The following is a 27,823-nucleotide window of genomic DNA, read 5'->3' on the forward strand; positions in this document are numbered from 1 at the left end:
CCGCCACGGAATGTAGTCCCCCCCAAAAGGGCAACCTGACTGCCCGTTCCGCCTGCGCGCAGTTCCTGGGGAAGGTGACTGCGCCCCGCGAGGACGCAGAGGGGCGGGGCCTGCGAGCCGGAGGCCGGGATTGGGTGGGGGGCGGGGCGGCGGAGGGATTGCGGCGGCTCTGCAGCGGGATAACCTTGAGGCTGAGGCGGCGGCTCTCCGCGCTTGAGCGCAGCGCCGCTAGACGTCCGAGCTGTTTGCAGGAGCCGCGCAGCCAGAGCCGGACCACGCCGGAGGTGAGCAAGGGAGAGGCTGGGCCCACCGTCCCCGCCGAGGCCCTGTCCACTCGGCTAGTGCGGAATCCCGTCCGCCTGCTCACTCCTCAGGACGCCCATCCCTGGGCGGCGCCGAGTCCTGGGCATCTGGGACCGGGTTGAGGTCGGGAGAGAGGAGAAGGGGTGCCCGCGCCTAGGGCCTGCTACTCCAAGCCCCCAGCTCCCGTTTCTTCCCAGGTCAGATGGGTCGGCCATCCCCTTTCCTCTCCCGATCCGTCCCTCCATTCTGGTCCCACCCTCGCCTCCTTCTCCCTCCCTCATCTGGTTCCATCCTCGTCCTCCTTCCCGTATTTCCTCCTAATGCGATTCCTTCCTCTCTTCCCTCTTTTCCCTCCTCCTTCTGCTCCCATGCTCGTCTCCTCCCCTTACCCCTTAATACTGTTCCATTCGCTCCCTCGTCTTCAGCCTGTCGGTGTCCCCCTCATTCTGATGCTTTCTTTGTAATTTCTTCTTGAAACTCCTTCTCTAGCTCCCCTCACCAGTCCCTCCACGTTCAGGTACCGTCCACTCTTCCCGCGTCCCTGTCCCCTCCTCGTGCTCACCCCTTCCCCCATTCGTGCCTGGGTTCCCCCCTCCCCCTCTCGCTCCATCTGGTCACGTCCGCGCCTCCGCATCCCTCTCCTCTGCTCCCGCGTTCGCGCGGTTCTGGTCACGTCCGCCTGCTCCCCCCGCCCCCTCCCCCTCGTCTCTCATCTCAGTCCAACCCGCGCACTCCGTCACGGCCTCCTAGTCTTTGCTATCCTAGAGTCCCGGGGTCACCACCCGAATTGCAGTGGTCTGCAGACGGGCAGCGCAGGCTCCTGTGCGGCCTGGGTGCTGCTGGAGGGTTACGTAACCCTTGCCCTTCCCCTTCCCCGCTGCAGGGAAGAAAGCGTGGCTGCTCCTGCAGCGCCTTCCGCTTTTGTGCCGCCCCGGATTCGGTGGGGTGGCCGCGGCGCCGCGCTCGTTCCCAGGGGCTCACGGGGCTCCATCCCGCTCCGGCGGGGATGCACGTAGCAGTCAGCGCCTGGGACCCGCCTCGCCCCACCCAGTCCCACCCCGCCGGACGACTGGCCTAGCGGCCGGTTACGGGACAAGCTTCACCTCCCGCACGACAAGCCAGCGCATGTGGCACCGAGCCTCCTTCGGGGCGCTCCCCGGCTCCTCGCCTCTGTTTCACATTGCTTAACAGATGCGCCCCGACTGTAGAACGCGGAGGCCATGGGGCGGGGAGGGAGCGGGTTGTGGGGAGAGAAGAAATATGTCGACGGCTTGGCGCCCCCGCATTCTCATTTACTCAATAAAGATTCTGTGTGTGCCAAGAGCTGTTTGGGGAAGGGGGGTGGAGACCCGGATGACTAGAATGTGACGGAGCTCACAGTCTAAGCAACGGACGCAAAAGTTATTACTGGTAAGTGCTGTGAGGAAGGTACGTGCTTCCTCCCGGGGAACGAGGGCTTGGGGTGAGGGGGACAGGAGGCTACCACCAGTCTTGAAGGTTATTTAAGAGCCCAGTCGTGGAAAGGCATCCCATTTGGCATCTTACCTATATTCTTCAAACCCAGCACATTGGTCCTCTCCAGTGCAAGTGAGCCTAATTAAGATCCACGCATTGCCAAGTGGTAAACAGGCTTTCAGAATTAGATTTGACTCATTAACATGCTGACGCGAATGATGGAGGGAATTCAGCCTCAGGACCTCAGTTTACCGTGTGTAAACTGGGAGGAACGTTCTCCTGATTGTTGAAAGGATTGGTCACTATACACACCTACATGTATATATGTTAAACGCTCAGTGCAGTGTCTAATCTCTAGTGAGATGTCCAGAAGAAATGCCTCCAAATATATTCTTTTGGCCGCCGAGCACAATTACTTAACCCCTAATTGAGCCTGAGGGCTCATCTTCTACAGGCCATCCCCAAACACATACTTGTAGTTAATCTTTGGGAGTCAGGATCTCTAAATACCAGACATCTCCTGGAGACCAGTCCCTTCAGGGATCTTGGTACAGTGTTTACAAAGTAACTAATACTGTTACTTTGCAACTCTCCACTTGCAACAGGGGCTCTTTGGTCTCCTGAGAATGGGACCTCTAGACAAAGGAAGGCAAGGAGGGGGGTGATTTCAGCCTTTGATGTTTGGCTCTAAGAGTGGAAACAAACTTGCTACCCGAACTCTTCACATTCCATTCCCATCTGTTCAGGTGGGTTTCTAGGATTTTCTCAGCCAGCTGGTAAATGAGGTTAGGATTGGAGTCAGGCACAGTAGCCCCCTGTAGGCTATGCTGAGGGTGTGGTCTCTTCCTAGGGTACAGAGGAGGGCCTAGGTCAGGCGCCACCCCCACCCCCACCCCGCAGCATTGTTAGCAAATAATTTGATCTCTGGTTGCCTGAGGATGCTGTTGGGAATACAGTGGGATGTTCTGAGGGGGAAAAGTATGTAAGCTATCACCAGGTGGGTGGGGGTAGGGGAGGAGGCAGGGAAGCTCCGTGGAGAGGATGACTCAACCTTTGAATTTATTGGCTTTTCAGAAAATTCTCTTAGTTGGGTGAGTGGAAACCTGCATTGTGGTCTATGAAGGTTTAAAAAGTCCCCTTTCCCCTTTCAGTGAGTCAGATAATGAAGCATGCAGTTCCCCCAGTTAAAAAATGTGTCAACTAAGTGAAAAACGGTTGATCCAGGTCCCCAGGCTCTCTCTACTGCCCTAGGAGCTGAGGTGCAGCATGGCAGGGCCGCAGGCCAGGGTGAGCCTTCTGCAGTGGTCATGGCAGGCCTGGTGGGATGGGGGCCGTATGTACATGAATAATGATGACTTAAAAGAATGTCCTTGAGCTAATTTCTGGGTTACTGGGCTTGAGCCAGACTGTGTGGACATCAGTCTCTTCCTGTCTAGTACAGCAACTCTCATTTTAAGCACTATGTTAGAAGTAAATTTTAGTGTTGAATTTATAGTTCAACAAAGAGGATTATTGGGTCTTTAAGAAATGCACTCATAGTGACTTGGCACATTTGGTAGCTGTGACACTAAACAGAGTTAGCACCCTATGGCAGTTTCTTCTGTGCCTTGAATGTTGTGACATTAATATGAGGGGCACAGGAAAAGGCATTTTATTTCTTCAAGCTATTCATTTCTTAATATTGAGGCAATGGAAGAAATGAGGAAATAACTGAACAGGAAGGTAGAAAAAATGCAACTCTTGCAGTATAAACTCACACTACATGGGTTTCTATTTATTTTGCTTCAGCTTTTATGAAGGCACCTCAGGGTGTGTTATTTTGGCCAAGAGTTAAGACTGAGATCAAGGTAGGAGGAAATGACTCATTTGACATTCTCTTTATTTCTGAATCCTTCCAAATATCCACAGTCAGATCCCAGTTGACTGGTACACTGCAAGAGAGAGTTGTCCGGGTGAGCAGTTTTCTTCCCACCTTGTTGAGGATCTTATGAAATGAATAAGTGATTTACTTGGTAAAAGGTCTTATAGGACCTTGAATCATCACTTTAGGGATCATTTCTGGCACAGATAGGAATAGAGCAAAATGAAGACCTTTCTTAATACCATCATACTTTGTCCTGGTATGACTGCTCAGCCCAAGAGGGGAGGTTGGCTGGGCCACCAAGCAGTGCAACCCCACCCCTGCAGTGATCGGTATGTGCCAGTCTGCACGTAGGAGGGAGAGCCAGGCTGCAGTACCTCTGGTGGCCTCTGAGACTTGCCTCCCGCACTTATGTCATAGGCAAAGCTCCTGGGCAGCTCTAAGCCTCCCTTTCCTGATGCTAGCTCACTGTTTTGGAAGTCAGGTAGGGGCTGTGTTAGAGGAGATGCCAAGACCAGCTATGATAGGGCACTGAACTTGCTGGTCATAGTATTTTGGAGTATGGACCACCTTAGCTGATGCAGTCAAAAAATTCTCCAAAGGAGCACCATCTGTTTAAACACCTTTTAACCTACAAATAATACTTATTTAACTTTAGACAGCTGGTGTCTCCCCTGTCTCTGGTGATGAGTGCCAAAGAATTAGTCAGCTGAGTCTCTCGTGGTATTTGAGACATAACCATGTACATTTTGGAGGAGTCCTAGGGTTTTGATCTGGTTAAGAGGTAGGGAAGTAGAGACTTTGAAAACAAGACTATCCTGATATCCCTCTTTTATTACATTACAGAGCAGATTAACAAATGTCACGCATCAGATGGGCAAACATTTTAAAAGTCTGATAGTATCAAGTATTGACAAAGGTGTGGGAAGGCAAGAACTCACATTACTGATTGGTGTAAATGGATATAACCATTTTGGGGAGTATATCAGCAGTATTTAGTAAAATAGAAAATAAACATACCCTGTGACCCAGGAATTCCATTTTTGAATATGCAGAAGCTCACACCTGCACAAGGAGACATGTACAGGGAGGGTTGTTATAGAATTGATTAATAGGGAAAAAATCGGTTTAGTGGAGGGCAGAGGGCCATCCAGCAAGGGAATACATAAATAAGTAGTCTAGTCCTACAGTGGATTAGTATAGGAGTTCACGTGAATTAAGTAGATCCATATACCAACTGGATGGATCTTAAATGTGTGGAGTGAAAAAGCCAGTTCGACGATGTTTGTAGAGTATACTACCTAGGACATTTTAAAAAAAACAATGTCATGGGGTTCCGTATATAGACACTTAAATAGAAGGATGCAATTCATGATGGTGGGTGGGTATCAAAGTTCATGACAGGGTGTAGAAGGGTTGGAGGGACCTGGGGATGGAGGAAAAATGAACTGTATGAATTGTAATTGTTTAAGTCTAAAGAAAATCTGGCTAAATACTAATGAGCTCTGGGTGGTGGAAATACAGATGTTAATATTTCTTTAAGTTCAAAACAAAATAGAGACAAACCTGTAAAGGTCACTGTAGGAAGACTAGTCCATGCTAACTAGGTCAGTGCTTGGACCTAGTTAGTGTTTCCCTTCCTCTCCGTCCTGCATCATAGCCTTAAATGCTGAGCCAACGCCTCATTTTGCTGAGGCCATAAACCAGGGTCCGAGTCCTTGCTGCTTCCAGAGTATGCATATCACGTCCTGAAGCACTGCCCCATGTTTTTAAGCCTAGTAAGGAGTGACACAGCGGAAGAAAAGGTTCATCCAAACTTCCTCCTTCAGGCTGAAACCAGTTCTCTGCTCTGAGCATCTGTCATCAAACCAGGAAATCCTTGGCATCTGAGGACATGGAGGTTTCTCTGACTTGGGACTCCCTTTTGGGGGTAAACCCAAGTATCAGCTTTTGTGCCCTGTTCCACTCGAGTTTGAAATAGGACCTTAGGCTCCTGCTTATAAAGTTTAAGTCACTAGTTCTAGCCCTGAATAAATAGAAGAGCAAGGGAATTTTACCTGAACCTTTAAGTGAGCTCCTTTTATTTGTGCGGATCAGGATCTACTCCAGACCTTCCTAGATTCTGTGGCTGTTCCAGCACCCATTTTGGTCTTGTCGCTCTCATAGATGAGGGCCAGTATTGAGAATTATATTTCACTGCTCCATCATGTAGGAAGAGAGCTAGAAAGCAGGCTGGACTGAATGCAGGGTCAGGGTCCGGCGTATTGTGACACACACTTTCTACTGGATGCTGGAATTCTGAAGATTTGGGGAATTGAAAAGCCTTCATGCTGGCTTAGAGACTTGGAGGTGTGTGTAGCAAATTGATGTCAGAGCGAGGAACACAGTCGTTGGCATCAGAGCAAAATTGGTGCAGAGAGGCCTGGCTGGTTAAAAATAGGCTTATGTAGATGCAGCCTCATAGGCCAGGCTGGTTTACTAGGGCAGAATGATTTGGGCCTTTGTGCAAGATGGAATTGGTGAAGCATGAATCTTTCCCAGCATAACCTGCCAAGAGTATTGGCTCTGAGTGGCATGTTGAGTATTTTTATATATAATTTTCAACCCCTGGTTCCTGAAGACTGGCAAAGAATTGTGTTTGGCACAAACAAAACTATAGTTTTAGAGAACCAGGAGCTGCTTGAGATGAAAGGAAAGGTGGGAATAGGGTGCCTGGAGCTGAGTGTGGCTGCCTGTTCCAGCCCGTCAGCCTGCACTAGGGCGTCTGATGGTATCTCATTTCTCACAGAGGAGAAATGGCCCTGGGGAAGATCCTACTGCAGGGGCTCAGGCTCCAGAATAAGGCTTCTGTACCTGGGCACTGCGTTTGGCACCGTCAGTGGATCCACCGGGCTTCCACTGCTGGCAGGAGGTTGGCTTTGCATGTCTGCCTCCCGGAGAGGAGGGTGCAGGAGTGAGTCAGACTGGCACGGGTTGGGCCGCATGTCCAGGCAGGCACTGTCCAGGCGGCCAGTGCAAGGGAGGGGAGCTCTTCCCAGAGGCCTGCTCTGAGAAACGGGGGCTGAGGCTGCTCTCCTGGGGCCGGGAGAGGGAGAGTCCAGACCGTGATTAAGTCAGAACTGAGGTAGGTGGTTGGTGGGATGGGCAGCTTGTGCTCAGAAAAGAGGCAGGAGCGTCCTCTGACCCCAGGGCAGAGCCTGAGGGGAGAGAGACCAGTTGGTGGCCCCTGGATGAGACAGGTCTCTGGTTTGGTGGAGGGCTTTAAGGACATGATGAGATCTTCTTGGAGTCTGGGCAGACTTGCTGACAAGCAAACTTTTTGATTGCTGGTGTGTAAATCCACTCAAATGCCAAACAAATTTTCATTTGTTATTTTTGTACTTAATAGCCTGGGTGAGCAAAAGATCAGAGCTTGTAGACTTCAGATTTAATTCAAGATGGTGAAATGGGGTTTGTGTTTGAGCCCAATGTAATTATATCTTCTAATGGTGTCTCCTGATCCCAGAGGCAGCCCTTCTGGACTAGAACATCTTTGTCACAAAGATTTTGCTTTGAAGCTTGAGGGCAGACTAAACGGGAAAATTTGCTGGATTTGGGCACATAACTAACAGGTTTTGGGCATAGCATTGTCCTAAGGACTGTGTTAACTTTTTTTTTTTTTTACTTTGAGGTTCTGAATGGATCAAGGTTGACCTTAAGCCAGTGAAACTATCCTGCAATATATTTGTGACCTAGGGCCTGAGATGGCATATTTTGCATCTGCCACACTTAAACATGTATTCCAGAAGTGCATAGAGCAGCAGTTGACTAATGGAACTGGGAGCTTCACATTTGTTTTAATTCCAACAGTCTTATCAGGGTGCTTGTAAATATATCATTTTTAGAAGAGAGACACTTGTAATTTTTCTTATTATAAAGTATTTCATATCAGTCCATTCATTAATAAAGAGAAGAAAAACTTTTGGGGCCAGCCCCTTGGCCAAGTGGTTAAGTTCATGGGCTCTGCTTTGGCGGCCCAGGGTTTCGCTGGTTCGGATCCTGGTTGCGGACGTGGCACCACTCATCAAGCCACATTGAGGCGGCATCCCACATGCCACAATAGAAGGACCCACAACTAAAAATACACAACTATGTACGGGGGGCTTTGGGGAGAAAAATAAAATCTTAAAAAAAACATTTTTTTTTTAAAGCAGGTAAACACAGTTTAAAAAAAAACTTTTGCTGTAATCCTACCACCTGGATGACATGCTGTTAATACTTGGTAGATATCCTTCCAGTCCTTTTATGTATGTCTATTTAGTGTCGCTTCCCCCCAAAAAAGGCGAGGGACCAAGTTCTTTTATAGAATAAGTAGTGAAATGTTAGTAAATCACAGGTTTAAAGAGACCTGAGAGAGAAGGCAGTCTTTGGGTACAGTGGGAGGGGATAAACCAGTGCAGAGAAGCCAGTAAGAACTCACTTTCACCTGTGAGTTTTCTATTATCAGTTTCTTAGTATTTTCTTGGGAGGCTTCTCTGGGGTTTTTTGGTAACATAGCTGAATCTCTAGGAGCAGTACCACCTGGATTCCTGGTTATTAAAGTAATTTCTCCGTTACCTCAAAGAGCTTTAGTTACACTCAGCTTTTACCTTAATCCTTGTACAGTTCTACAGGGCAAACCTTGCTCAGCTCCGACCGGTCTTTGCAAGTGGGGCCAAGGAGCGACCCTGAGCCAAAAAAAGAGCATAATGTCACCACCGGAAGCCCAAGCCCAGAGAGCACAAGGTATGACCTGATAATCAGTGGCCCCAGCCAGGTCTTTGCAAGGAGACCCTAATGTCTCAGGTCTAGAGAAGAACCGGCTGATGATTTTTAAAAAGAGTGGGGTTAGTTACTCCCACACCCTCAGTCAGGTCTTTTGTCTATGACACAGTCCTCAGACTGGATGACTCTCTACTTGGAGGCCACAGCAAGGCCCACGTGTTCCAGTTGGCTTGGTGTGCCACTTGCTACCATCTCTTGAGTAATGTTCCCTTAACAGCCAGACTTACCTAAGTCCAACTGGGTGCTCTGAAGCCCTGCCTCCATGATGAGTGTGAGTAAAGGGACCCTGGCTGCCCAGGCCGTCCTGTCAGTAATTCAGAAGTTCCTTAGATTTGGGGAGGTAGGGGGAGCAGAGGTATAACTTTCATTTTGATGAAGAGGCATTAAGATCCACTGAAAGTTCATTGAACAAACACTGGAATGCCTCCAGGTAGTGGGTGCTAAGAGATACAAAACTACATAGGTCATGGAGGAGAGGGTTGACATTTTCATTTTGCTATCTGGTATGCATTGGGTAGGGAGTTGGGACATGCACATTGAAAGGAACAGTGCATTTCCCATGTGGAATAGTTAGCTGGTATCTTATTTCCCTTTTTTAAAAAGTTTTAGAGTCTATACTTAAGGACTCATAGCCATCAGTTTTCAATAGCTGACAGAAGCTTTGCTCACAACTGGTCACAGAGCTTCTTGGCCTTTTACCGGAGTTCTTGAAGATTGCAGAGATGGGTAGATGCACGCTCTACTTGAGCCACCCAGAGGGGCCACAGAGTCAAGGATGGAGGAGGAGAAAGAGTAAGGGTTATATGTATGGGGTACCTGGATTTGAAGCCCTGAGATTTAGGAGGAAGTGGGGCAGGGCTAGAGAGGGGCTTGTTCCTGAGGCTGGGCTGAAGCGTCTAGGCTCAAGGGTTTTAGGAGGAGTAGCCTTTGCTATGAGAACTTGAGGAAGGAACTTCCTTGAAGCCTTCTGATGAGGAGTGTCAAGCTTCTGGCTCACATCCTTTACCTGATGGTTTTTCATACACTGTGTAGAAACTTCTCAAGTCTTTGTCTCTAATCACCTAACTAGCCGGCTGAGTGAGTTTAGTTGTTAGTAATGAAGTTAAGCAAATAAGTCAGTAATGAAGACAAGCAAGGGTCAGGGCAGTTGTCAGGATTGTGACCTGGGCTGGTTAATTACCTGGAACAAATGATCTTTGTTGCTGGAGGTAGTGTACTTGTCAGACTTAGAAAGGGAATCAGGATGGTCCATCAGACAATCCTTTGGGGAAAAGATTTGACGAGCAAGACTTCCTCATGTTGCAAGTGTCCTGTTAACGTAGTTATAAGAATTTTAGAACTAGACCAGTGCGTTTGTGGTTATCCTTGGTTGTATGCACATTGCTTTGCACGTCCTAAAGTCCTCCTGACCAAAAGTAAATGTGGTTTTTAGTTAGACTCCTGGGGTGAAAGATTTTGCATTCAGGGTTCTGGCTGGACTTTGCTTCCTGTCCAGGGACTGGTTTTTATTGCCTGTCAGTGGGCTTGGACCTACTCTTGGGCCTAAAGTAAGTTGAGAAATGAATTTCTGTGGTGTTCTGGGTTAGTGAAAACCTCGGACTTGGGAGCTTGGAGGATTGGAGCTAGGAGCTTGGATGGTGGTTGTCTCTAGAGCCAGGATAAGCACTTTGGGTGTGGGTGGGGATTGTTAAGAAGTGGTGTTCAGTGCCCCAGCCCGTATGAGAGGTTTGTAGCTTTGAGACAACTTTCCATACAAAGATCTAGATTTTCCAAGGTAAAAAACTTGCATCACTGGAAGATTGGTTACAGCTGCCTTTTGAGGGAACTCCTTCAGTTCATGTAAAATGATGTTATCTATAGGATTAGTGGGAAAGCTGTCAAGGTCGTTATTAGCTCGGTGTGAGGGAGGTCTGCTTACACTGGACACCTGGGAAGTACATGCATTTGGTACAAGGTTTTAACTTGTTCTCTGAGGTCCTTTCCACTTGCTCACAGTCGTGTGAGCCCTTTGCCCGACTTGAGGAGCACCCACATAGCCAGCGCATGGTGGGGATCCCTGTGGCTTGTGCACAAAGCGTGCTTATTGAGTTAATGTGTAAGGAGGAAACAGCCTCCTGTGCCAAGCGGTGTATTAACCACCCCAGGCTTCTCAGACTGATCACTCTCTCTTCAGTTCCCCTGGACCCAGGACCTCAGAAGCCATGTCGAAGCCTCATAGTGATGCCGGTACTGCCTTCATTCAGACCCAGCAGCTGCATGCGGCCATGGCTGACACATTCCTGGAGCACATGTGCCGCCTGGACATTGATTCTCCACCCATCACGGCCCGGAACACTGGCATCATTTGTACTATTGGTGAGTAGGTGTGCCAGGCCCCCCTCTCCCCCCCCCCCCCAAACAAGGGCTTCACAGTGATCTTTTCTCTCCTGAAAAGACTAAATGTAGCAAACCTGGGTGCTAAGAGAGATGCTACAGATTCTTGTGGAAATTCAAGTCATAGGAAATTGCAATAAAGAATTAGTATGCTTTAGTAAAGGATACAAAATTTAGAGGATGTCTTCCTTAGCAGATTTTTGTAGAAACATCTGAGAGAGGAAAGATCCTTTTGACATGCTCTGTGCAACCAGGATTCTGTGTTTGGACATCTGTCTGGGCTTCAGGGAGAGCAAAGAGGGCTGGCCAAGTCTTACCTAGGCTTTCCTAATTAGATGGAAGCCTGTAGAATTTGAAGGAAATAGGAGAAGTGTCCTCCTAAATCAAGAAAGTGGGCTAGCACAATAATAGCCATATATATGCTTTTGAAAGAATTTTGAGCAATTTGGCAGGAAGAATTTAGGGGAAAAAATAAAATATCAAGAGTTCTTTCAACTTAAAGTGTTATTCCTACTTTGAATAATTAACACTTACGGCCTTAAAACTTTTTTTTTTTTTTTTTTTGCTAGGCCCAGCTTCCCGATCGGTGGAAACATTGAAGGAGATGATTAAGTCTGGAATGAATGTGGCTCGTCTGAACTTCTCTCATGGAACTCACGAGGTGAGCCTCAGCTGGAGAGTTTGGCTACTGGGATGGCTTATAGGAAACGGTGGGAATGCAGTATTCATGTAGCCACAGTGGACCAGGCAAGAAGGAGTCTGGGGTTTACAGCCAATGGGAAGATTGTTTTCACTAGCCCACCCCTACTCTCCTTCCCCCCTGTCCTGCCATCTCAACTGGCCAAGTCTTCCTAATTCCTAAGCAAAGAAGACCTACTTTATCATTGGCCATGGTTCTCCCACACACCTGTGCTACCGTTGGCCTCACAAAGGAAAGGAAAGTGTGGAAGCGTTCTACTCTAATCCGTTAGGTATCCTGGCCATAGGGCTTGACACTCCAGCCCAGGGTTTCTGTAATAGCTCATATTGCAGCGATGAACCAAAAGGTCACCCTGCAGACTGATTCTGGCCTAGTTTAGACCCAAGATAACTAGGCAGGTCCAGGAGAGGGGTTTCCACTCTTGCAAGTTAAGGACTGAGTCTAATGCATTAACACCATCTGGCGTAATATCCCACTTCATGAACTTTGTGTTCCCAGACTATCTCTTCCTAAGGGGTCTGGTCTATTAAAATAAAGTCAGCACACTTCCCCAGGAGGGAGCCTTGTAGGAATGTATTAGTACTGGGGCTGTTTATGAGCTGACTTCACCTGTGGAGAGCCTTACCCAGGGACCAGGTGACAGCTATTGAGAAGTGCTCCATTCCTACTTCTGTTCCCAAGGTGAGAACAAACTTATTTTGAGGTGTGTGGGGCTCCCTGCGGAACAATGCCTTTCAAAAACCTTCAGGCTCAACCATAGGCCATTCATCCCTACAGGGGTTTCATATTAGCATTGATAGAGGAGTAATGGGTGAGGCAGACTTCCCCAACTCTTGACTTATGTATTTCCTGTTCAGAATAAGGAAAACGCTACCCTGTAAGGTCAAGTCGTTGAGGGGTTGCCCTCTGGCATTTGGAAGTTAGTGTGAAGTTTAGACTAAAAATAAAAGCTCAGGAAGTGCAATCTAAGAGGTGAATTTCTCCTTTCTGGAAACTTGAGACTCTTCATCAGAGGTTCCTTAACCCATGTTCCATAAACAGCCTATGGCCTGGCAGGCAGCAGGCCTCCAAATGTCATGGGGGCCTGACCAAGCTCAGAGGAACTGTGCTCAGCAGGCATCTCTGGCAGATTAAGACACACATCTGTGAGGACATTCTGTAATTTTCCAAAGGGTCCTCAGCAGGAGTCACCAGGGATTACTGCAAGTGTTAGCTTAGCCCAAAGAGAGCTGAAGACCTCAGAGAAGATCGGTTCAGTATTGGTGCCTGCTACTAGAGTGTGCCAGGGTCTTCTGTGTGCAGGCAAAGGAGCAGAAATAGATTTTAAGAAATTGACCTTTAACTAGGCTTTACCCCTTCTTCCATCCAGTAAAGTAACACCACACAGCCCTGAAATGGCAAGGGGATCTGCTGCACCTGCTGGAGGGGGGCTGGCTCAGGGATTTTTTTTTTAAACTACAAGAAGCATTTGGAGATTATCTATGCTTTAACTCTTATTCCAAGATTAGAATTGAGATTAAAAAAAACAATTCTCTTTTATGGGTTTCTTTTGAGGCTTTTGACCATGTGAAGTTGTCTTGTCCCTGGGATTGGGGTTTTGGACACTGATCTGAGATTGTCCTAGTATTATATAATGTACACAGCTTTAGTTTGACTGCGTCTCAGGGCCCTCACTTCATATGCACCTTTCACTAGCAGCTGGGACATGGTTTTCTGATCTTGACAATTCTAAATAATCTTGTAAGCAGAGCGTTGGAATTGTCTTCTCCCTCCCTCTGACAGAGAGACATCCACTGTTTGCATCTGATCTTGCGACAGCTTTGCCACAGTGTCTCCAGTCCCCACTCTTGGCAGTTCACGTAGGCAAGATGTGTTTCTCTTGAATGGGCGGTCACATAATGCCATGTTGGCCAGAAATACTGACTTTTAACCAACCTAAATTTAGAACCTTCCACAAGGACAGCATTGGTTGATGGAATTCTTTACCACCTGGTAACATCCAACAAAACCACAGCCATAGTGAAAGACTTCAGTGCACCTCCCAGAGATATACCAGCAGATGACAATATAGAGGAAGTGGATAAAATAATGCCTAATACTCTAATTGGCTTATGTATAATATATGATTTTACCTCTCCAAGACCAAAAATGCATGTTTTATTTAAAATGCTCATATAGTAGGCCGCTCAGAAACCCTCAAGTTCCGTAAAGTAGAAATTATATAGACTGCATTCTCTGACCTTTTTTGTGAAAATTAAGAACAAAGTCTAACCTAGTAATGAGAAAACTTTTAAATGCACTTCTCAGGAAGCAGAAGTCTGAAAGTAAATGAAATAAATATTTAACTCAAAACACTAGGGGAAAATACTAAACCTTAAAAGGGTGAAGGAAAGAAATTGATTTAAAAACATAGCATAATGTGGTAGAAAGTAAATTTGACAAATTAAGGCAAGAGCTGGTTCTTTGGGAGTAAAACAACAACAACAACACAGTAAAACAAATTCCCTGGAGGCCTGGTCAAGAATTAAGGATGCACAAAAACACTAAATAGGAGAGGGAATATTCCCTATACATTAGAAGAGAGTTCAAAAGTTATAAAAAGACTTATACCTTCAGCCCTATAAGTTGAGGTGAAATTGACTATTTCCCAAGAAGTAGAAAATGTAAATAGACTATCAGCCTTAAGAAATTGAAAAATGATTATAAGATCTAGCTCTGCTCAGAATACCAGACCCAAATGATTTTGATGGCTGAATTATGTCTCCCCATCAAGGAATACTTAAATCCTTTGTTATGCTGGTCCAGAGCCTAGAGAAGTATAGAAATCTTCCCAGTATGTTCTTTGAAACCAACATACCCTGATGCTAACATGAGACAAGGATAGTATCCAAACCAGACAGGTTAGTACTAAGTTAGTACACTAGACCAGTGTCACTTAGAAAGCATGAATAAAATTTAACAGTCCAGATCCAGGAGCGTATTAAAGGAATTTCATGACCCATGACCAAGTAAATTTTATTCTAGGAACACAAAGTTCACACTGGGATTAAATAGAGTGGTCAGTCTAATAGAAGAAGATGATCATAATAGGTAACATTTATTAAATAATTATGTGCTCATCTGTGTTCTAAGCATTTCATGTATTCTTTTACTCCTCACATCAAATCGGAGCAAAAGGCATTTGACAATATTCAACACCCATTCCTTCAAATTATTTCTATATTCAGTACTATTTTTACTGCAAATCAGCAATAGAAAGAAATTCTCATAACTGACGGTAAGGACCTCTACCTCAACGGAACGAGCCAGCGGTCCTCATTATAGAGTATTCCTAGAATTGGAAGCTGAAGATCTTTAGGTAATGCCATGCTTGGAGATTAACCTCTGGTGCCAGCTCCCCACCAGCCTCCTCCTTGCAGGTGCTGTTCTCGTGGACAGTGATAGTTAAAGGATAAGGCCCACAAGTGCTGAATTGGCTGTCCATTATCAGCAAAGTCATACTGATTACACTGTCTAAGAACTTTTGACATCTTGGCTTTGAGTCAAATGGCAATGGCAAATGGAAAAAGAGAAAGGGATTTAGAGAGACGATTGAAGCCAGGATTTATTGCAAGTGAGAAATAGCAAAGGGCAATTAGTTCAGAGAAAGGCACATTCCCACCTCTCTCTACCCCACTTCCGTCTCTAATCAGACTCTAGAAAGTGATTGGGAAAACCACGCCTGTGCGACCTTAGCAGTGGGTTATTCAACTCGGCCACTGTTAGCTTAAGTTAATAACTTTGAGTTTGAATTGTAGTTGGAAACAATAGAGGAAAAATGCAGAATTACCAAATCTATCAGAAGCTGACACTGATTGCCAGACCAATATTATCCAGACGTGAGCCTGGGTGTTCTACTCCAGTTGCCTGCTTTATTTGCTGAGTGTGTTTGATGAATCTTAGGGAAAAGAGAACAGCTGGAGGGACACATGCTTCTTTTATGTTGAGACATGTTTACACCGACACATTTAATGGGTTTTGGTGGCAGTATTATGAAAAGTCTCATAGATTTGCCCTTAGAGTGAGTTAGTGCTGTGGCAGAAGAGGGCGGAAGCTGAGGAGGTTGAAATAAGCTGGTAGAGGGTGCTCAGTGAACAGACGGTGCTGAGACTAGACGGAGGTGGGGGTCTAGAACATCCACAGGTCTTTCCTGAGTGATTAGCTTCAGCACTAGATCCTAGTGTGTGGGAGGTTGCTCATCACCTTCCCTCCTTTCCCCTAGTACCATGCAGAGACCATCAAGAACGTGCGCACAGCCACAGAAAGCTTTGCTTCTGACCCCATTCTCTACCGGCCGGTTGCTGTGGCCCTGGACACTAAAGGACCTGAAATTCGAACTGGGCTTATCAAGGGCGTGAGTATCCTGGGGAGAAGCTAGAGGGGAGGGCACAGGAGGCAGGGTGCCGCAGAGACAACCTCAGCAGTCTCTGCCCTTTGAAAGCCGTGTTCCTCAGTGTTTAGGTCTATAAATGAGAGTTTCCTTCCTCACTGTAAAAACTGTTGATTTGATCTATTTTGCTAAGAACTACTGTCAGAAATAATCTTTGTTTCTCTAAAAACCCACTTCCAAGTCTCTAACTTTGGGGAGCAATTTCTTTATCTCTTTTCTCCTATCAGTAAGCAGCATAACTAAAACATTGTAGGTTTTTCTTAGGTTATTTCCTTGAAATATACCAAGTTAGATGATATGATCATTTATTTCCAAAGGAAAAGCTTTAGTGTTACTTCGACCTGAGGTTTGAGCATTGTTCCCTGGAGGAAGGAGCTTTTCTGTTCTTGCCAGGAGGGCCTGGCCTCTGCATTTCCACTCGCGGCTTTCTCTCTTCACTGTAGAGCGGCACTGCAGAGGTGGAGCTGAAGAAAGGAGCCACTCTGAAGATCACTCTAGATAATGCCTACATGGAAAAGTGTGACGAGAAGGTCCTGTGGCTGGACTACAAGAATATTTGCAAGGTGGTGGATGTGGGCAGCAAGATCTACGTGGATGATGGACTTATTTCTCTGCAGGTGAAGGAGAAAGGTACGTTACAGGAGTCAGGGTCTAGTTGTCTAAAGCCGGCTCCCATCTCTACATTTCTTCAACATAAGGAAGATAGGAAGCATTTTTAGCTGGCAGCAATATTGAGTCTTTATATGCTCAGGAATTCCTTTTATAACTCCTTATTCTTAAAAGCAGACTTCATTCCAGCTTGATTGTGCTCTTGGGGAGCATCTCCACTGCTTTTCGCTTTCTGCTTCCTTCTTCCATCCCTCAGAATGATATGTACAGGCCTCCAGCGTGCATGGGAATGAGACCTAATATTTAAGTGCCAGGCACTATTCTAAGCATTTTACATGATAATTTGTTTAAACTTTAAAACAACCTGATGAGTACTTATTATCCCTATTTAACAGGTGAGGAAACTGAGGCCCAGAGAAGTTAATTGACTTGCTCAAGGTTACATAGTTAGTGGGATTGTGATTTGAATTTGGGCAGTATGGCTCCAGAGCCCATCATCTGCTACTTCCCTGTTCACTGTGCTGGAGAGAGCCTACTTCCTGTTCAGGGCGCATGCCCTCATTGCTCCATCTCTCCTACCTGCTCCATTTCGCACAGGTCCTGACTTCCTGGTGACCGAGGTGGAGAACGGTGGCTCCTTGGGCAGCAAGAAGGGTGTGAACCTCCCTGGGGCTGCTGTGGACCTGCCTGCTGTGTCAGAAAAGGACATCCAGGATCTGAAGTTTGGGGTAGAGCAGGATGTAGATATGGTGTTTGCGTCTTTCATCCGCAAGGCATCTGATGTCCATGCAGTCAGGAAGGTCCTTGGAGATAAAGGAAAGAACATCAAGATAATCAGCAAAATTGAGAATCATGAGGGAGTTCGGAGGTAAGTCCCCTGCCTGTCCCCCACCTCTTTCAGCCCCAACCCATCTCTCTGAAGAGCAAGATGCATCCTATGAATATCTAGTTCCAAACCTGGCTGCCTGCCCTTCAGGATACAGACGCTAGTGTTTATTCCTGACCCACTGAATTAGAGTATCTTAAGAAGGGGAGTGGAAGGCATTGGTATTTAAAAATAAACCAAAGATTCCTAGGTGATTGGGATGCCAGCATCTTGACATCGTTCCGTAGGCCCAGGGACCAGCATTAGAGAGAACAGGGTCACTGCTCACAGGATCAGGAGCCCTTGTGCTATGTTGCCTGGCATGGGGGAACCACCAAGAGGGAAGACAGCAGGCTTTGAGGAAAGGGCCCCCTCACTTGGGAGCCATGTGGAAGCTCAGGGCCTAGTGTTGAGACTGAAGCTTATGGCCTCTTGGTCTTCACTAAGAAAGCAGCTGGCTTGACGATTGGGCTAGCTTGGGCGTGGTATCAGCTTCCCAGAGGAAAGCATGCCGTTCTCCCTAGGTCCAGATTGTCCCAGCTCAGCTTCACCACCTCCCAGAGCTCACCAGGTAGAGCCAAATGAGTATAGCCAGGTTGATGACGTCTGTTCCTCTTTGGCTCCCTACTGGAAACAGAACTCAGTGCTGCCGAAACTCCAGAACTACTCATGTGGTTTAGGTGTGTGCGTGGGGAGGGTGGGAGGAGCAGCACTAGTCACTGTCATAACCTTGCCATCCTTAGCTTCATTTAGATGTCCTTTGTACCAGGCAATTTGGGGTCCTCCCTCTACCATCCTGATAAGCCATGGGTGCTAGCTGACCTAAGCCCCAGGCTAGGCAAAGCCATGTGTCCTCTTGCCTTCAGCAAGTTAGAAGCAACCACCTGAAGGAGCAGCTCTCAAGTGTCCTTGGCTGGAAGAAGCCATGGACCTTCATGTCAGGAGCAATTAGCAGGCCTTGGGTTTTCTTTCTGCCTTGGAAGTGCTGACAGGAGTGGAAATGGTAGACACCTTAAGAGGGGCGTCATACAATATAGATTGAGAGGAAATGAGCCCATGGGACTTTGGGGGGACCTTGCCCTTTCACCCCAATGAAGTATCCATACTGGTGCTGAGAGCCCAGCAAGCAGAACTGTTGTCCCACTTTAGGGGGCTGGTACACCCCACCACCTCCATGCACCCGTGATGACCTCATAGATGGCTGTCCTGGTGCAAGGACAGCTAAGTCAGAGAATCTCAGCAAAACTTCCTTTGCATCACCATACTTGTGGCCCCTGTTCCTTATAAATATCTCTCTTTCCACTTTCTCTGTCAGGTTTGATGAGATCCTGGAAGCCAGCGATGGGATCATGGTGGCTCGTGGTGATCTAGGCATTGAGATTCCTGCAGAGAAGGTCTTCCTTGCTCAGAAGATGATGATTGGGCGGTGCAACCGAGCTGGGAAGCCTGTCATCTGCGCCACACAGGCATGTGCCTCTCCCTGAGTATGTGTGCTTTCATGGGAAACTTTTGTGGGCTAAAAGTTTAGACCACAAACTGGTCTCTTCCTGTGGACTCTGCTCCACGTCATACACACACATACGCACGTACATATATCCCCTTCCCCCACCCCATGCACCCACACAAAGCTATACTCTCTGCACACACACTATCTGGGGAGTCAGCTTGCAGTCCTTCATCTATGAAGATAGCCCAGGCCATGTCTCACTAATGCTCTGTCCCCTCCCAGATGCTGGAGAGCATGATCAAGAAGCCCCGTCCCACCCGGGCCGAGGGCAGTGATGTGGCCAATGCAGTCTTGGACGGAGCCGACTGCATCATGCTGTCTGGAGAGACCGCCAAAGGGGACTACCCTCTGGAGGCTGTTCGCATGCAGCACCTGGTGAGTTCTCAGGGCCTGCGCATCTCCCCGAGCTCAGGCTGGGGCTGGGATGGAGGCACGCTCTGGTACAGAGCAACACCATTTAGGTTTCTGCACACGCAGTCTCCAAGTGACAACAAGAAGAGTGAGGAGGGGTGTGCTGGGCAAGGGGTGTCTTGTTTTTTCTGTTCTACCTTCCCTGCCCACACCACGTCCCCTGTTTCCTTCTGTTCTGGAGGTGTCCTCCTTCATCACACGATAGCCCTGTTCATTCGTAGCTTCAGGGTTGTGAGTCCTTCCCTTGGCTGAAGTACTGGGATACTTGTATCTCTTCCTCTGGACAGCCCAGAGGACCTGAGTAGCTCTCCCCTATTCTGGAAAAGGTCAAGGGCTCCTGATCCCAGCTGTCCTCTTTGTTTGGCTTTCTGTCTGTTTTTTTTTTTTTTAAAAGATAGGCACCTGAGCTAACAGCCGTTGCCAACCTTTTTTTTTTTCTCCCCAAATCCCTCCAGTGCAGAGTTCTTTATTTTTTTTAGTTGTGGGTCCTTCTAGTTGTGGCATGTGGGATGCCACCTCAGCATGTCCTGATGAGCAGTGCCATGTCCGCACCCAGTATCGGAACCAGTGAGACCCTTGGCCACCAAAGCTGAGCGTGGGAACTTAACCACTCAGCCACAGGACCGGCCCCCGGCTTTCATTTTGATTCCCCACCTGTCCCAAAGACAGGTGCTTCCCCCACAGGGGCCTCTGGGCCTGCGCTGGAGGCTGTTGCCTGCGCTCAGTGGACCATGAGCTGGTCTTGCATGGGGCCTGCAGTGGGACCTGCTTTGCTGAGCTGTTGCACACTCCCCAGACTAAAAAGTGGGGTGTAAGTGATAGCGACAGGTCCACAAATAGAGATAGGTGGGAAGATGGCTGATCCTGGCTGGCCCTGGAGTGAGAGCATCTGGAGGTGACTTTTCTCTCCTGCAGGGAGCTAGCTTTTCAAGGCTCTTCTGTTCGGCTGTGTCCTACCACCTGGCTGCCTCTCAGGGCTTGAGGCTTGGTCCCTCTGCCCTATCTGCTTCTGTTCTAGAGCTTACTAAAGAGTTAATGGAGGCATCAGTTATGAGGGTTTCTTATCCCTGGGAAAATGAGTGCTGCAGATGAACTTTCCCACAGTCGTCCTGGCTCACTGTTTATCACGTACAGCTCAGTGAGCTTGCCTCTTGCTCTGAAGTAGTTTTTCTTCAACCTTCCTCTTCCCTTTCCAGCCAACACAGGACCCCCTGTCCTTTGTGACGCCCTTGCATTCCACCAAATTTAAAACAACCCCCCAAAAGGGACCTCTGCACTAGGTTTTCTTTCTTTCCTCCTTCCCTTTCTATGTGTGCAATTATTAGACTTACATGGCTTCCGGAGAAGACGTGTCATTTGTAACTAAACACTTTGTCAGTGGTGAACAGAGACACCTTAACTACTGATGTCTTCTGGGCTGTCCTCAGCATCCTTGGTGGACTACCCCATAAGGAAATGGTAGAGACCGCTCCCTGTCCCCAGGATGGCTGAGTACCCTGGCCTGGCTGATAGGCCAGCTTCTCTGCAACGTGATTGCTCTTCGGATGCTCAGGACCTCTGGGCTTGTTCTCATGACTGCCCCAGTGCAGGAAAGTGTCTTTTCTCTCCCAGGAGACAGTGGACCTTGACCCCGCCACTTCTAGAGTGGTGGCTGTTGTTTATGAGTGTCTCCACACATCCCCCCTCTGATTTTCTTAGTTGTGTGGCCTAATGGCTTCAGAGGTGGGATAGTGACCTTGACCTGATTTACTAAACGATAAAACCACGTAGACTTAGGGACTTTATGTATCTGTTGGCAAATCAGTTCAGCTTTCAAGGCCTTATCTGTAAAATGAATTAGATGGGATATGTTTAATTGTAGCCTTAGCATTAACTATTCACTGCTGTTATTAAGTGTCTGGTAAGTCCCTCTGTAGATTGATGTAAGCTTCATAACTTCTGTGAGATAGATGTCACCCCAATTTATAGATGAGGGTTACATGATACTAAAGCCTGAATTTGAACCCAGATCTCCTGACTCCTAAGTCACTGTTCTCTCCTGCAATGTAGTGCTTTGTCTAGCAGGAGATAGGCCCACATATCCATGTGGAGCCCTCACTGGGGTCAGAGACTGAGAATCAGGCTCTGGGCTCTCAATTCCATGTCCATTTTTCCATACCCTGATCTTTCCTGTGAAGAAACACGTCTTAGAACTGCAAGGCTTGGATTGCATGGTGGTGCTCAGAAGATAAGTTATGGGGTCTGGGCCAGGTGGTGCTGGCCTCTCCTTTCCACATCCCTAGACCACAACAGCCTCTCCTCTTAACTGCTTTCCCCTGTGTCTAATTGATGCAGTTAATGACCCATGACTAGGGCCAGGCAGTACCAGGTATGGTTCTGTTCCTGTTCATGTCCCCTCTCCTTTGGGCTGCATGCATTCTATTCTTACAGAAAGAAAACCTTTAACCTAGTAAATCCTGCCACACATCTGCTTATTACTGTCAAATTAATGAGATGCTGTTACTTATTCCCTCACCCATCATTCTCTAAGTTGCTGATAATTGCCTTATAATCCTTAATAATAATAAGCTTAAATTTTCTTTCTAATTCTTGCTGTTGGTCTGAGTAGTTGGTCTGTAAATAACTCGGTGCCTTTCTTATGACTGTTTTAATCATTAGATTTTAATCAGATATCTTGTTAAACTTGCCTGCGTGCTTCCACAGGCATCTGTCTCATCACATGGCTGGTCAGTCTACCCCTCATTAGGCTGCCAGTTTCCCACCATCCTGCTTAGAATGCGGTAAAGCCACATGGTTTTGGCTTTGTCTGACCCCAGCTTTCCAGCGCTGCTCCATGCATTTCCGTGGCAGGCCACGGGAAAGGCTCATAGTATCCTCGCTTGAAGCTAAGGCAGCACTCCATGTGTGCATGGAAGCTGGACAGGGAGGCCTGGGGTAACTAGACAGCCATGTGAGGAGAGAGGGCCTGTTCCTTCCTCTAAGCTGTGTCATGAGGCAGTGTGGCCAAGTCCTGCCAGGGAGTGGCGTGGGCCCAGCCTGGACATGTTTCTGAGTCAGGATACTCGAGCCTGCTGCCATATTGTCTCCCCCCACCACCACCCCTACGATCCCCCATCAAAAAATCCTTCCAGAATGGAGGATCCAATTTTCCCTCTATTGGAGGGGAAGCAGCAGCATTTGGTGCTGAAAATTCTCCACATGGTCCTAAATATTTAGGTTAAGCTTTCATCACCCTGCCTCATTGCATCTGCCTGAAGGACAGATTTAGCCAATTAACCCAAGGTTACCTTCCTCTCTGATTAATTCCACATTCTGTCTTTCCATGTGTTGTCTCTCGTTTTTTTCCCTTCTTTTTCCTTGCCTCCCGTCTCTCCTAAACCTTGCAGATAGCTCGTGAGGCTGAGGCAGCCATGTTCCACCGCAAGCTGTTTGAAGAACTTGTGCGAGCCTCAAGTCACTCCACAGACCTCATGGAAGCCATGGCCATGGGCAGCGTGCAGGCTTCTTATCACTGTTTAGCGGCAGCTTTGATAGTTCTGACGGAGTCTGGCAGGTAGGGCCCTGAGGGCAGGTAACTCTAGGATAACCAGCTTCTTGCTCCAGCTGCTCTAGAAGACAGCCAGGGCCCAGCCCTGCACCTGGGACCTGGACTCAGGGCCTCTTGTCTCATCTGCAGGGAGCCAGCCAGGAAGGTTAAGGCAGGGCAGGACCAAAGGTCCTTCGGCGTGGTAGGCACAGCAGGTGTCACGGGCACTTGGTGAAGGACTGGTTCCTGTGAGTCTTGATCTTACTCAGCTCAGGACCTCCAGTAATTGGTCTCCTCTTGGCCTTTGCATCCGGGGACATGTTCCTCACCAGCTGTCTGTGCGCCTCTTCCCTTCCCTCTCCCGTTGTGACACAGCTCTGACAAAGCTCTGTCCCCCTCTCGTCCCTCTGGACGGATGTTGCTCCCCTAGATTGCCCGTGAGGCAGAGGCCGCCATCTACCACTTGCAATTATTTGAGGAGCTCCGCCGCTTGGCGCCCATTACCAGTGACCCTACAGAAGCCGCCGCCGTGGGCGCCGTGGAGGCCTCCTTCAAGTGCTGCAGTGGGGCCATAATCGTCCTCACCAAGTCTGGCAGGTAGGAGGTGGCAGTGGCTCCCTGGGAATGCCCTGCTCAGTGGCACCTTTCCTTGGGGGTCCTGGGAGCAGTGCATTGAACGGTGCTCAGTGGCGCTGAGCCAAGGTAAGACCCCTCTGCCTGCCACCTGGACCCTACAGCGAAGGAGCTCCCCCAAGCCAGGATCCAGGAGTGAGCAGAGCCCCTTCCCTGGGCCTGAAGGACAGGACTCCAGGCAGCTGTCATAAGGCGTGTTGGGCCATTTGGATCCAAAGCAAGTTTCTCCCCTCATGACAAACTGGAGACTTAACTGCGTCACTACAGATAGACTGACTACAAATGTTTATTTGATATTTGAAGGCAGGTCTTCTCAAAACGTAAAAGACAGTTCGTTTTGCTTATTCCAGTAACTATGGGCTCTTTTGAAAGTTCAGTTTTGAAAATTAGTGCTGTTCGCTGACATGCTGTTTCGTTGATGCACCCGTCCTCGTCTGTCTTTGAGCCCCAATGATGAGTGGGTTCTGGCTCAGGAAAGGTCACCGTGTTGTCTTGCTGACACTCTGGGCTGCCATGCAGCCAAGCTGAGGACTTGGGACCCCTTCCTAGTCTGGGATAGTCTGCGTTATCCCCAAGTCTGGGGGTGTGCTGCTCATCCCTGCCCACAGGGTGGCTAGGGTTCCTGGCAGAGGAGGGTGGGAGAGGAGCAGACGGGCAGCCCTCATGCACTGAGAGCAGCAGGTGGGGCTGCCTGGGGAAGCGGGACACGAGACCTGTGCAGATTCTCAGCAGAAAGCTCAGGATAAACAGCTCCAACGTTAGGATTGACCTTTGTGAGAAGGTCTGGCCTTTGCTTTCTGGCTATTCTTAGCTCCAGTCTTCTGGGATTTCAGTCTCAGCTGGTCCTGATTTCAGCAGTTGCTACTCTCTGAAAGCCTTGTATGGAGGCCAGGCCTTAAGCGGGGCATTCTCTGCTGTGACATGGCTTAAGTTCCCTGACACCTGTTGAGTGTCCTCATGGCTTGCCTTCTGGGCCCAGTTCCTCCTGCGAGCCCCTCCCCAGCTCCTGAGACACATGTGCGACTACAAGTGTAGTGTCAGTGTTCAAGGCAGCACCTGGCATCGGGCCTTCTGGGGCTCCCCAGCCCTCCGGGGGAGCCTTCACAGGCAGAGCCTCCCACACGGACACTCCAGACTCATGCTCTGGCCTCCTGGGTAGCACCCAGATTTCCAAGCCTCACTTAGCTACTCAGGTTTGACTCTAGGGCTCTAGAGCCTAGTTGCTGGGCCTGTTTCCAGGGGCTGGGGGCCATGTGGGGTGGGGAGAGGGCACAACAGTGAGGAAGGTTTGGATCACAGATTCCCAGGGGGGCTGTGGGGCTCTGCTCCTCTTCTTTACAGATGTTGAAAGTCAGGTGCTATTCACATGCTGCCTGGCTTGTAGCTGTTGCTGACAGCGAGAGGAATAGGTGTTGGTGAGGTTGGACAGGGCTTCCTCCTCATGCCAGAACAGAAAAGTTTAGAGGAGGTGGGAGGGTTCTGCCAACAATGGTCTGTGTGGGGTAAGTGGGTGAGACTGACCATGCTGGGCCGCTATGAGCCTGGGGCCCTGCCTGTGGGGAGGGCTAGAGGACAAATGGATAGCATAGCTGTGAGGAGGAGTTATATGCTGGGACGATAACAGGATTAGGGGCTGCCCCAACCTTGGGAGCAGATGTGGAAATGGCCAGAGCCTGAGGCTGGCATAGTGAGTTGGATTAGAGTGAGCTGTTACTGAAGGCCCTAAAGGGCTTCTTGGGAGGCTCCTGGGACACTAATGGTCTTTTCTGCCTATTCCCCATCCCATCTCAGGTCTGCTCACCAGGTGGCCAGATACCGCCCCCGGGCCCCCATCATTGCTGTGACCCGGAATCACCAGACAGCTCGCCAGGCCCACCTGTACCGTGGCATCTTCCCTGTGGTGTGTAAGGACCCAGTGCAGGAGGCCTGGGCTGAGGACGTGGACCTCCGGGTGAACTTGGCCATGAATGTTGGTGCGTGGCTGGGGGCAAGGGCTAGAGCCTAGAGGGATGGGAGGGTGCTTGAGCACTGGCCTCTTTGGGACCCTATAGAAAGGGGAACATGCAGACCTTAGAGTGCAAGAGCCCCAGCTGCCCTCACTGGGACTGTTCTCTCTGGATCATCCATCCCCATACTCTGAAGTCCTGGGCTGAGCCCAGGAGGGAAGAGGAGCCTTGGGGTTGTGGAGTTGAGTAACCTAGTTCCTCTCCTCAATCATCCAGTCTGGGGCCCAAAACAAAAGATCTTGGATCGTCAGGGCTGTTCTTTCTCTTACATTTGCTCATTACTGAGGATGTTTATAAAATTAGCCCAGAGCTCCTACACTGTGGGGCCGCACACACACAGACTATGTACTCATATGACCTTTGTCCCTGTGTAAGAGCAGGATGTCATGGGATGAGAGCAAGCAGCTAGCTCTGACCTCGGGCAAGGCTCTCCACCATCTAGAGTATAAAATGAATGATGTCCGAAGGTCCCTGCCAACTCTACCATCTGAGTGATAAGGAAATCTCAGGGCCTCTCCACATCCCCTTCGCCTGGGCTGTGAGGCTGGCGCCACCTTGTGGTGTAAGGAAGTAATGGTCAGCCAGCCCTGCTTGCAACCTCTGGCTGTGGGGCAGTCTCCCAGGTGCCTACCTGCCTGGCGTGGCTTTTCCTCACCACCTCTCTTCTCTTCTCTTCCTCCAGGCAAGGCCCGAGGCTTCTTCAAGAAGGGAGATGTGGTCATTGTACTGACTGGGTGGCGCCCTGGCTCTGGCTTCACCAACACCATGCGTGTAGTGCCTGTGCCATGATGGGCCCCAGAGCCCCTCCTCCAGCCCCTGTCCCATCCCCTTCCCCCAACCCATCCATTAGGCCAGCAATGCTTGTAATGCTCACTTGGGGCTGTAGCGTGGCACTGGTAGGCTGGGACACCAGGGAAGAAGATGAATGCCTCTGTGAAACATGGCTGTTTTTAAGACCCTGCTTAGATAAGGTAGCCTAGAGTTGGGCTGCCCATCCTGTGGCCCACCCAAGCAGGGGATGAAGGAAGTGTATGGGACTGGAGGCCCCAGAGCTTAACACAGAGGGCGGCAGCTCCTGCTTCTCTTCCTTTGTATACTCTATTCAGTTCCTTCGAAAATGGATACCCAGAGAACTCCCAGCCCGGCCTGGGGTCAGGAGATGGCCAGCAAGAGTAGGGACCGTAGGGCATGGGCACTGGCTCCAGTTTAAGCAGACGGGCCCTGGCCCTTACTTCTCCAACCCCCTCAGCCTCCCCGATTTGGACCTTGTGCACTTGTGTCTCTGCTCCACTCAGCTGTCGCTGCAGATAAACACTCCAGCCTCCATCTTCCATTTTCCCCACTCCTGCAGCCGCCTCCGGGCCTGTTGCTATAGAGCCTACCTGTGTGTCAATAAACAACAGCTGAAGCACCTGTTTCCTGTCTTTTCTGATGGGGGTGTGGGTGGTTGAACCCTGCCCTCTGAGTAGGGTGAAAATGGCAAGAGGCTCGTGGCTCCTGGTGGGTACTCTTGTGTTAACTCAGGCCACCTGTTCTGTCCTCCAGGGTGCAGAGGTGCTGGGAAAGCAGTAGCTGACGAGCAAGGATAACAGGTTACCCCCTTCAGCACACTGGGGAGGTGTGGTAGCTGTGTCTCTAAAAGCTCCTGCAGCTGGAGTAATTTTAGTGGCTTATTTGGACCAAAGCTAGGAGAGGGCAGTAAACCAGGAGTGAGGTGCTCTTGCCCTGCCCCTCCTCTTAGGTCTTCCTGCAGTAAAGGCCTCTGATGCAGGGAGCTGTAGGATGAGACCGGGTTCTGCTCCCAGTTTCCAAAATAGTTGTGGACCCCGGTCTCCCTTTGTGCCACTATTGCTTGCCAAGTGCTCTCACCGTGATAAAGCAGGGCCAAGGAGGTGGGAGGGTTGGAAATGCAACTGAATCTGGCTTGCACCTTCCCTCCCTCCTGACCACTCCCTAGGACCAATCCCTACCTGGTGAGGATAGGAGGGAAGGGGCCCACAGGTTGGCTGGGGGACCAGGACGGGTCCCATCCTCAGGGCCCAGTTCATTCTTATACACACGTCTGATCTCGTCCTCCTGTGCTCCAAGAGTGGAAATCATCCACTCTTGATTCCTGGCTATCTTCAGTACAAAAGCTTTTTGCCTGGGAGTCCCTGGGAAGTTCTCAACTCTAGGCCAATTGCACTAAGGCATTCTAGCTCCAGGGCTATCACATTCAAAATCCCCTCTGGTGGCCCCTGCTGGGTCCTCACTTCTCCAGTGTGGAGAGAAGTTGAAACCTAGCCTGGAGCCCAGTGTTGGAAGCGTTGGGAGAAGGGTGGGAATGGTTGCTGCAGAGAGCT

The 27,823-nt window shown here is 49.0% G+C and overlaps 1 protein-coding gene across 3 annotated transcripts; it reads left to right on the forward strand.

The window, feature by feature from the left end:
* PKM (pyruvate kinase M1/2) lies at positions 1 to 26,894 on the forward strand. 3 transcript variants are annotated; one of them, XM_044764607.2, is made up of 11 exons: positions 1 to 284; positions 10,596 to 10,777; positions 11,365 to 11,456; positions 15,757 to 15,888; positions 16,368 to 16,554; positions 17,131 to 17,401; positions 18,714 to 18,864; positions 19,128 to 19,280; positions 22,703 to 22,869; positions 25,267 to 25,448; positions 26,164 to 26,894. In XM_044764607.2, the coding sequence occupies exons 2-11, from the start codon at positions 10,624 to 10,626 to the stop codon at positions 26,268 to 26,270; spliced, it is 1,596 nt and encodes a 531-aa protein (XP_044620542.1). In that variant the 5' UTR covers positions 1 to 284; positions 10,596 to 10,623; the 3' UTR covers positions 26,271 to 26,894. The 3 variants fall into 3 exon arrangements, 2 of the variants coding, with proteins under 2 accessions (XP_044620542.1, XP_044620541.1); XM_044764606.2 differs by lacking the exon at positions 22,703 to 22,869 and adding an exon at positions 23,273 to 23,439; XR_011498474.1 differs by having other exon boundaries at positions 98 to 284; positions 22,703 to 23,439.
* Positions 26,895 to 27,823: the final 929 nt, after the last annotated feature.

This window comes from Equus asinus, chromosome 2 (genome assembly GCF_041296235.1).
Source record: "Equus asinus isolate D_3611 breed Donkey chromosome 2, EquAss-T2T_v2, whole genome shotgun sequence".
NCBI classification, from domain to species: Eukaryota; Metazoa; Chordata; class Mammalia; order Perissodactyla; family Equidae; genus Equus; species Equus asinus.